The 11,308-nt window shown below is 41.3% G+C and overlaps 1 protein-coding gene across 1 annotated transcript in view; it reads right to left on the reverse strand.

Annotated features, from left to right (window-relative positions):
• CPXM2 (carboxypeptidase X (M14 family), member 2) overlaps nucleotides 1-11,308 on the reverse strand; it is a 67,327-nt gene that overhangs the window by 42,529 nt on the left and 13,490 nt on the right. Inside the window, exon 2 of the mRNA XM_010008806.1 lies at nucleotides 4,586-4,695. Coding sequence (XP_010007108.1) covers nucleotides 4,586-4,695 — 110 coding nt within the window. The remainder of the gene's footprint in view (nucleotides 1-4,585; nucleotides 4,696-11,308) is intronic.

Below are 11,308 nucleotides of genomic sequence, written 5' to 3' on the forward strand. Positions count from 1 at the left end.
CAGTTGGTGCATATATACAAAAGATAAATGAGGTACCCAAGAATAAAATTGTCAATTAGATTTCCACAATTATCCCTCAGCTTCCCACAGAGCAGCATGAGAACATATTACAACCAGAGCTGGGTTGCAATGGCAGAGATGACATGTCTCCCTAACTCCATTTTTACAGGTGGTTTCTACCAAGCTGGGCATTGGGTGGGTCTAGTTCACAAAGGGGATGCAGGTGGTAATCCCTCTTCCCTGTGTGGGTCTGGCATCATCTGAAAGAAGCACTGCAAAACAGGCACAGATTCAATTCCTAAAGCTTCTCATTTTCTAAGGTATTCAACTCTGAGATAGGGCAACTTAAAAATTGTTTTCCTCCATCTGCCAAATTTACATTAAGCCACTTCTGTGTATTGACTCTGATATTTTAAAGTGACTTCCACATAAAACTCAAGGTATAAGCTAGAGAAAAACCATTAAAAATGCAAGATTTTCAAGGAGAACTGAACAAAGGGAAAACATGAGGATATCAACATGATCACTGGCAAGAGTTGTAACCTTTTTCAAGAAAAGGTTTCAATGCATTTTAAAATAAAATGAAATTTGAAGTAGCCTTAGGGTTAATTGCCAGGAAGTGTCAAGATCCACAGAGCACCTTGAACCAGCATCATGGTGATTCCCTTCACACTGGTGACATTCCACCAACTTCTGTGGACCAAGTACCCAAAACTCTCCCTGCTTCACCTGGGATTCTTGGTCCTCGTTCAAACTGCACGTATGTCCCATTGCTGTGATGCTCATTAAGGTGCAAACCTCTCCTCTACATCACACTGAGGAAAGAGCTTACTTGCAAAACAAACCCCACAAACCCTGAAAATTGTCAAGTCTCAGAAGAAAAAAAAAATAAAATTATTCTGCCTCAAGTGACCTTAGAGGAGCAGTAAAAATACACCTAAATATCAAACCACTTCTGCTTAAATTCTTCCCCTTTCCCAGCAGGGAAAACCATTATTTTACCATAGAAAATCTGGTAGGAAAATACATTTAAAAAGCATTAATCATCACAGGTATTTATAGCAGGCCCGGCCAGTAGGAAAGAAGCAGAGCTTCAGTAATTGTCTTTTGTTTGTGTTGTGATAAGAAGCTTTTCAAAAGAAATTGTAAGACAAAGTAATACATGCTTCTGATTTGCATACCCATGCTAGAATTACTTGGTTAATCCTCAGTGTTGGGATTTTTCCAACCAGGAAAATGAGGAAGGGGATGGAATATTTTGCCTAATTATCTCAGGTTTTAGCCACTGCCAATTATTGTACAAATATTAATATTGACAAATACTAATGACATTTATCCCTGAAGGCAGAGTCCCTCACTGAATATTATTTGATGCTGTGATTTTTCCTGATGATGTTTAAATTACTCTTGGTTGTGCCCCTATTGCAGTCACAGACCATGCCTGAGCAGCTCCTGCCCTTGAGAGGTCCCAGCTTAATCACCATGTTCTCCCAGGACTGGAAAGTGAATCAGGTCCCACACCATGTGAAGTCACAAGAAGAGGATCCTAGAAGGTGTTATCCAGGAATGCTAAGCCCAGTTTTCTTTGGAATGAAGCACCCACCAACTGATTAACTTCACATGCTTCAAGTAAGGGAAACAGAAACTAAAAAACCCTCTGAACCCTTTAGAAAACTTTGTTATCCCATGAACCAAGGTAGTGCCATTCACCTGGGGTGAGCCCCAGGCTCCTCAGCTGACTTTGCATCAGATGATGAGATTGAGCAGAGAGTGGAATTTTTCTTCTTTCTGGGAGGAACACAACAGCCACATGAACACGGTGCTGGCACTGTGGGGATACCTGGCCCATGCCAAGGAGCAGCAGCCCATCAAACTGCTCAGCACTGCACATTCAGCCTTGTGCTGTGGTGAAACTTCAGCAGCACATCAGCCTCTCTGAGGCTTTCTGACTTGGGCCAAGTGTTTTTCTTTGTGGGCAGTTCTACACAGCGTGGAAGCCCAGCTGCTGGAATCCCAATGCTTTTTGCCTTTCCCCAGCATCCTGCCCTTTTGAACCTTGAACAGAAGGCACCAGAGACCTTAACACCCACCTAACACAGCAGTTCCCTCTAGCACCCACTCCTGGCTGTAAGCACAGATCTTTTCAACCCTACTGAAATGCAGAAGCCTTAATGCAAATGGAATTTAAGCACTGAAACCCAAGCAACAAGAAAGAAATCTGCAAATTCTAAGTGGGTTCAAAAAAAAGTGAGATTAATTTTAAGCAAATCCCAAGGAAAGTAAGAGCTAAAGAAAAAACAAATAAATGCAAGCCCATCCTTTTAACACTGCCAGTCAGTGTGGTAACTCTTAATTGGTCAGGGGGTTTAGGGAATTGCTGTGGTTATAATATACAGGGAAGTTCGCACTAAAAGTCAAAGCTTTTGATTTGAAGGCTACTAGGAATCTTTATTAGAGATAAAGATGCAGCAGAGAGAGAGACAGTAACACTCAAAAGAGAAAAGCAAGCCAGGGAAGCCACTTTACTATGAGCCATGTGCTGATGGGTTATTGCTAGATGAGCCTCCCTTGCCTGGAAGGAGGGAAGTCCCTGTACCAGAAAGAGATAAGAACAGCTTCAGCATCACAAGGGGAATCAATCCACGGAGCATTTGTGCAGCTCCAGACAATGACAACATGAAAGCCCATATCAAGCAGAAACATGACATCATGAAGCCTTTGTTCACAGCAAAAAGGGCACCAGCTTTAGCACAGAGAAGAACAAAAAGTCAATTTGCACAGGGCACAAAGTCTTTTCACCCAAGACTCCACACAGCCCTTCAGGGAGAGGACGACAACCCCACAGAGCAGTGGAGACCTTATTCTCACCAGAAATGCAAAATAAGCTGCTGTCACAGAGCTGGCTGCAGCATTGCAGGGATAACCTTCCAGGCCAAGGCAGGGCTGCTTCCCAACAAGTGAAGGTGGGAGAGGAGAGACTGACCCCTTGGTTTCTGCTAGGGACTCTGGTCTACAATTTAGGAAAAATATCATCCAGATGTAAGACTCTTACACTTCCCTATTTTAAAGCAGTGTTAATGGTGATGACAAAACACCAGACTAGGTGGTCTCATGGTCTGAGCCACTATGGTCATTTTTGTGCCTAAATAAATAGGACCCTAACATCAGCATGAAAAATAGAATCAGCACAGAATTCAGCTGTTTGTGCCAATGTCCTTGGTCTTATGCCATTATGTAAAAAAGCCTGCAAGAAAATAATTAAGCATTGCTATAGAACCCACCTGAGGCCAGGCTTCTTTTTGTTCATAAGGGTTTGGTTTTTTCCTAGTAGAGGATATGAAATAAAGAAGGAAACTGCCTCATTCAGATCTCAAAAGGAATGAAACCTGAAGGCTGCAAGAGAGACTTCACATCCTACACAACCCGTTGTACCTGAAACTTGGCTTGGGGAGGGAAAACCCAGTTTCCACCTCTGCGTGACCACTCACCTCCGACGGTTCAGGTGGCTGCAGAACCAAGTGCTTCACTGAGCCTCTAGACCAGAATCAATTTAAACAATGAAAAAAAGACACAAAATACATTAAAAAAATAATTGTGAGGGTGATAGTTCTTTTCTTCCAGTAAAGAAGCTCATGGAGCTGCTTGCATAGAGGCACCAAAAGCTCCAGCAAGGGAGAAAATAGATGCATGGTGGGATTTTAACCATAAGTGGTCCCTCCTTCCAGCAGCTGCCCACCATCACACTGAGTGGGCACCACGTGAAGCTGCTCATCCTGCCTGGTCCCAGTCTTAGGTGATTAACCAGGAAACCCCTTCAGTTGAATTATAAAAGAAATTAATGGAGGGTCTAATAATGAAAGGTAACTTATAAATAAAATAAACTTCAATGATTCCTCATTGCTTGTTGCTATTACCCTGTTTATGATTTTGAGTTTTAATTGTTGTGTTTCATTATGCAAAAGGGGTGTTTTTTGCACTGGGAATGACTGTGATTCAGTAAAAAGGACTAAAAGTGGAAAACAGAAATGGGTAAAGAGATTTTGGTCCTGCAGAGCACATAAGCACATCTGTAATATTGAATAAAAGAAGCTAAACCAGATTGGATGTTAGTGAGCTGAACTGGAGCAGCTTTTGGTAGCACAATCCTTGCCTCTGAAAAGCTGCCTGAGGGCAAGTGCTTCACTTGAAACCACATTTCCAATTAACCATTGTCATTAACTACTGGCAAGCAACAACAAAAAAGACACTTGCTGTGTGAGTTTCCTTCCAAGCTGATCATTAAGGGAGCTGGGATGGTTTGTCTGGAGCTGGGGAGGGAGCAGTTCTGGCTGCCTCCACCTCATCATGCTCCTAGTTTTGTTTGGATTTGCACCCTCCACACACCAAGTTTGGAGGTTTTTTTCCTAGCTAAAGCCCCATCAACCTAAAGGTTATCCATCAACCTGATTCACTTCTATAATTCCACAGTTTCCCCTTCATTGGAATGATACAGGCTGACAAAGTAGTCAGAACCAATAACCATCCACAAGTTCTCGTTAGTGCAACCTTCAGCCATTCTCCCACTCAGGAGAAAAATAGATGTTACCTGAATATTAAGCCTTCCTCTGTGGGCCCCAAGGCCATATCGCTTTGCTGTAGAGGCATGGAGCTGGAAGTCAGTGATTTTTAATGTCTCTAGACCAAGTGGAGGACAATCTACAAAACAAAAGATTGATTACAATTTAATTTTAAAAGAAACCAACCAAAAAAACCAACCCCAAGTATTCAAAGTTTCTGGATTTCTCTTGGGCCAAACTGGCCAGGGTCTTCAGCTGGTATCCATGAGCAATGGCAGCTCTCATGCAATCCATGAAGCAATGCTGATTTACACTGCTTGAGGATATGGCTTTTTAAGGGTCTCCCATAGTTATTCCTACTTGTTTTATGCTTCACTTTTCCACAGATATACACAGTATTTCCTATCAAATGCTCTTCAGTACAAAATGCCAATAAATGGCCTTTTATTCTTCTCTTTTTTTGGCATTTTCTTTTCCCTCTCTTGTTTTGATTTGGTGGTTTTTTTCCCCCTGTACTCGTTCCAAGCTACTGTAAGAAGTTATGTTTCTAATTAAAATCTGTTCTGGAAACTTCAATCTCGGGCCCTCACGTTGCACAATAGCATCTGTTGCAGAGGTCTGGGAGGCCACACAGCTCTGCAGAGGTTATGACTAAGCACAAAAAAGCCAATTTTCAAACCAGAGGCCATCTCTCTAAGCTCCAAAGCCTTGAAGAAAGAAAAGCAGTTACTATGACTTCAGCAGCTGGCCAGCAATGCAACCATACAGCCTGGAGCTCTGGCTTTGGAAGAGAAAATGTTGGAAAGAGTCTACTTCATGATTATCAGGAAACTATTCTGCTCTAAAATGTCCACAGCCAGCACAGCATTTAGATGCCTCACAATTACTTTGGATATTTATCCTCAAAACCCATCCCTCCTCGCTGCCTGCCTGACAGTTGGAATCACCATCTCACTTGTGCAGTGGTTCCAGGAGAAGTGTCAGAGAGCTCAGTCCCGTGCCCTGTGCCTGGATCCCTCTCACATATACCTTTTTAATCCCCCACCAAAGTATTGTGAGGGCACGTACCCAAGAATCACATCCTGGCCATGTCTAAATTTCAGATGTAGTTTTGCATTTTCATGCTCCAACTGGCAAATATCTGGGATTTCCTGTGCTCCTCCTTAGCTCATTCCAACCTAAAATCCCTCGGGAGAAATATTACACACTGTCAATTCACTCTAGTATTGCTTTGTTCATTCTTAGGAAAGTTCTCCCAGAAATCCAAGGCTGAAATTCCTTGTCTCCATCAGAGGCATTAAGACAAATGCTAAATAATGATGTATTTTCTAATGTACCAACAGTGACCTTAGTCTTACACACGAGACAAAATGTAGACAGTTCCTCATTTCAAAGAGCTTTCAACCTAATTATCCCAAACAGAGAAGAGACAGGATATATAAGGGAAGCCAAAGGAGGCAGTAGCTCAGAGGGTTTTTGTTTCCTTGGCTGATTGTTTTAATTGCATTTCTTTAGACAGTGTTTCATCTTTCATCATACTCAGACTGGAAGAAGTCTCAGGCTCTGACAGATCTATGCTGGGAGGAAATTATATAGCTGGGAACTGCCTGCCTTTCTTTAGCAAGTTCATCAAGACAGGTTGGGAAGTCAATCTCCTGGTGTAATCCTGCAAACTCTTTTGCACCTCAGTGTATTTAGCTCTGAGAACAGTCTCACCATTCCCAGGCACTCAAAAGCCAACCAGAGGTACCTGTGTGAGGCCTGAGCTTTTGTATACTTATTTTATAAACCATCATTTAATTCCATGTTTATAGCTCACCTACCAAGGCTAAGGGGCAATCTACAAAGACTGCTGGGAGTGATTAAAAAGCAGAACATTTTCTACATAGTGAGCAGCTTCATCTGCAATGGATCCATGGAAACTTGGGCTCTTCCAAAGGGTGTTTCACAGCCCGTGCTTGGGTACGGAGCAGGAGCGAGGGCGCTGGGAGCTTCCTGGGGCTGTCAGCACCCAGCTGCTGCCTGGGGTGCAGCCCCTGCCTCACCATTCCTCTCTTCTCTGCCTGTTTTCATGACTTTTTATGAATCTTGTAGGAAATGCCCTGGTTTTGAGCCCAGCAGCTGCCTGTCAGAGCTGCCTGAAGTTACCTGACATGACATACACCTGCCACTCTGTCTCCGAGAAGGGAGGTTGGTTTTATTCAGACTGAAATGTGATTTGTTCTAAAACTGCAATATTCTTTTCCCTGTGGATTTCAGGGAGGGTTTCTTAAACTGCATAATGGGTATTTACAAGCTGAAAAAATTGCCTGCTTGTTTTTGTGTGTATTATTTATATTTCTAGAGAAACTGAAGTTTAATAAGAGACAAAAACAGGTTTATGTGGATCTGAGCTAAACATGCTTGACTGTTTTTTATTTTTTTAAAGATGAATTATTTATATTGTCTGTGAGCTCATCAGATTAACTGGCCAATATTATGAAATGCTCAATTTTATGGGAGTTTTCAATGAAAGCAAGCTTAGGCTCTAGGAGCAGGTGGGAGCTGTCTCTGATATGAGGTACAGGTACCTTTAATGATAACTGAGCAATAGGTTGTTAACAACACACTGTCCATTCTCAGTGTTCTCCAACATTAAGGTATTTCAGCTGAAACCTTCAAGACCTTTGCCATCCATTCTATAGCCTCCAGGAATTTATTTTTTTACTGTTCTTTATATAAATCAGTAGATCATTCAACTTGTTTTCTCTGGAAGGGAAATAAACTTTAAGCTGTCCACTAATTTATCAAATATGTAGGGTTTTTTTTTTTCATCTTATAACTTGATAAGAAAATTCAAGTATGTTTCTCCATCACTTGACTGCAAATTAATGAAAAGCTTTCCCTTCACAGCTGGCCCCTCTTTCTCCAGTGACCAGTCACACCAGGAGCAGAGCAGCAGGATGTTTCTGTCTGTGCAGCTCTGCACGGGGACAATGTTCTTGGACTCATCAAGCCCATTGTTTGAAAAAGCTTTGATGTATGGAATTTGTGCTGTTTACCACAAGGAAAAAAACTTGAATTTTGCTTTTAAAGGAAACTGTCTTCTGTTCATAGCCATAACATTTGACTCTCAACAGTTTAGGAATACTAATCTTTTCCACTTGCACATGGATTCCATCATCAATGAAGGGTGAAAAGAGGAGCACATTAGACCCCACTTTTTAAAGCTACTAGAGATAACTGGGGCCACTTCTTTCTGAAAAACATACAGGAAAAGAAACTGGCATTCATGAAAATTGCACTTTTTGAAGCATTGACTGAACATGTTTTCTGTAAGAAATAATCCATACAATGCAAATTGCTGCCCAATCAAAAACTGCCTTAATGATTTTGTGTTCTCCATGTTGGTTTGAAAAGCACTTGCAGAAGCTACAGAAATTAAATAGCATGAATAATCATGGTTGAAACAGTAATCATTATAAAATACAGAAAATTCAACTATGGCTTTGAAAGACATTTAAGTCCACATAGTATAGACATCACAACTCACTAACAAAATGCAGCTAAAGGATTTCTACTTTAGAGCAATCAAAAAGCAGATATTAAGCTTGCAGGTACAGAGAAGAGGTTGAGTTATGGACATTTCTCTCTCCCTGGCCCATATCCAACCATGATTTGTGTGTGTTTTGCAACCATGAGCAAGGATTCACTTTAGAAATAAACATTAATAAGATGTCTGGATCAAATCAACTCCAAAGGAGATGAGACTTGGATTCAAACTTAATAACTTTTGGATCTTGAGCAGTGTTCCTGTGAGGGTTTCATTTTCAAATAGCTTTCCTCTTAGCTGAGTGAAATGGCTATTTCTCAGTGTCCTTGGTTTTCAGTCACACTTCTGCTAACCAGACTGGTGCTTGTGCCCCAGCTCAGGGCAGTGAGGCATTTCTGATGCTTCCACACTTAGCAAACCCTTGTCCCTTGAAGCCAGGAGGGGGAAACACTTGAGAACTCCTTCAGTCACAACCTCACCTCTTGATATCTCAACTTAAGAGTTAGCCTTCAGACCTTGCCTAAATCAAGAACCCTCCCTGAAGGAGCTACTCAGCTCCCTTCTCAAGCCAACAACAACTCAACTTGCAGACTTCCATGCAAGGGTATCAGCCCAGCTTTGAAAGCCCCATGGTGGCTGCATCCTGCTGGTGCAACATCTTCTGCTGAAGCTCTGGTCAAAACCCCACCTTCTGCAGAGCCAGCTTGGTTGTCTTTATACCTGCACTACAATTACAGCTGCTCTGTTTTCATCTTTAGGATGCAACTGTTTCAGCAGGCATTTTTAGAAACATATACATTCCATAAGTAGAAGATATATGTGTAAGTAGGGCAAGAAAAACATTTCTAATGAACTTTATTGCCTAAATTATTAATTTATTTTATTTTCTTCTGGTCTAATTAGAGATTTTCAGATAAGCACAGACTGTCTTTATAGCTTTTGTATCTAATAAGGATGCATTTAGGAAATCATTCTGTACTGCTCTTTGGAAGGCAGAGCAGACAAATTATTGTTTCATTTAAAGAATATTTTCCATTAATTTAGGAATATGTTCAGTTTTTCAAATGGAAAGAAAAGAGAAGCATCATGTTTCCATTCCACTTATATTTTTAAAAGCCATCCCTAGAATCCTTTTCAATTCCCACAAGTCTGTTCTTGTCTAACTCCTCACACTCAGGTCTGGAAATGGAGAAATATCAGCCTTGTGCAGTCTGACAGTCTCCTTGATATTTGGAGGCTGAATGTTCTCTGACTATTTATTCTTTTATGATTCTAAATGTGTTTTAGCTCCAGGAGTTTTGTCTTTTTAAACACCAAAAAAATCCCCTTGCACTTCAAAACATCTCTTGGGGGAGAAAGGATCTTGCATTACAGAGATCCAGCAGTTCAGAGAAGAAAAGAGGAGGTCAAGGCAGTGCTGACAGTGAGTCAACACAGAATTTCCTCTACAAAGAGAACGGGTTTAGTGCCAGGATTTTTTGTTGTTGCTGCTGGTATCTCTAGCTTTGCACCTGGGGCTTGGGCTCGTACCACCCAAGTCAGCAGAGCAACATCACTATGATAGGTATAAAGATGTCAACACCCTTCCCAGTGCAACTGACTTCTTGTAGTTGTGCATTTGCCATCAAAACATACAGTGTGGCTTCCAGTGGTGCAGCACATTTAGCTGTCAGACTTGGCTATAGATTCGTCCCTTCTCTGGAGATTGAACTCACATCTTGCCAAGCCAGGATGGTCAAGTATCTCATGGCAAAATCCCACATCAAAAAACAAATTGAGTTTGAGATTCCTTGTTCCTTCTTCTCAGCCCTCCCAGAGCAGGTACAGAATTTAGGCCTTGTTTAAGCAAAACACTTAAAACATTTAGATAACAAAGGACATGGAGCTCTCTGAAGTTGTGGTAGAGGTAAATTAAGCACATAATCAAACATACATTGGGAGATTAAGATTTTTACACTTACCATCCTAGTTATACTGTTAGATCTTTATGGTCTTGGATAAAAATTCTTAATGAGGTCAATATAATAAATGTTACCCTACCAGCTAACTTCAGAGCTTTCCCCATTGAAATGGTGGTTGATAATTCATCTTCCAACAGCAGAAACTTTTGCTGGAAGCTCTGGCAGCCTAACTCCTGTCTCTCAAGGAATACTTAGGTCACAGGTATGCAAAGTATTTGAATACTGCAATGCACCTGAAAGGTGAAATAACAGTTAAAACACATTTCTGCTGGCCTGATCTTTGCTGAAAAATACCTTTTGATTGCTTTGCTCTGCTCAACAGCCTTTGTGGGGGCTGAATTAAAACAGAACAAGGTTCTCCATTCTCAAAATAGTTTGTTATATTTACAATCTGAGGACATGTGTGGGGGGAAGGTGGTATAGCTAAATGTTGCTGTTTTGATGACATGACCATGGAAGTGGGACATTTCCACAGATGTTCATGAGTCACTCTCTATACTTGGGATGGCCCAGCTTTTCCCTGGAAACTGGTCCATGACTTTGAGTCTCAGTGGTTTTCTGACTTTGTTCATATCCAAAATGTGATACTATTGCCCCATCCCTGGCAGTGTTGAAGGGCAGGTTGGATGGGGCTTGGAGCAACCTGGTCTAGAGGGAGGTGTCCCTGCCCTTGCAGAGGGCTAGGACTGGATAATCTTTAAGGTCCCTTCCAACCCAAACCAGTCTGAGATTCTATGATGATTCTATGGTACTAGTTTCTTTTCTGGCTCCAGGTCAGGCCACCAGCCCCCATGCACCCCAGATTTATTGGAGCAGTATGAGCAGATGAAGGCTCTTCAAGCACACACAGTTTGCTTTTATTTTCTTTTTCTTATAAATCCATTCCCAGGGTTTAAAAGAACAATGCAAAAAAAAATGTGGACTTACAACAAATCCCCTATATAGAAGTCAAAATAATGAATTTTAGTGCCAGATCAAAGATCAAATAAAGGATTAAATAGATGCCAAAATCTTAAGACAACATGAATTGTTCTCTAACATGGCATTAAAGCTGTATAATTTTCTGTGAAAAGCAGCAAATACTGCACGGGGTTTTAAGACATCAGGGACTTCTCTGAGAAGGAAAGAGCAGTATTTATCACAACACTGCAACATCTGCTTTCCCTTATGGTTGTTGCTAAAGATTAAAAATAATCAAGAAAATCCACTAACACTTCTGGTCAGAAGCCACAAAACTCAGCTTGGTTAGAGACCTGATC

Source organism: Chaetura pelagica, unplaced genomic scaffold (assembly GCF_000747805.2).
Source record: "Chaetura pelagica isolate M959 unplaced genomic scaffold, ChaPel_1.0 scaffold102, whole genome shotgun sequence".
NCBI lineage: Eukaryota > Metazoa > Chordata > Aves > Apodiformes > Apodidae > Chaetura > Chaetura pelagica.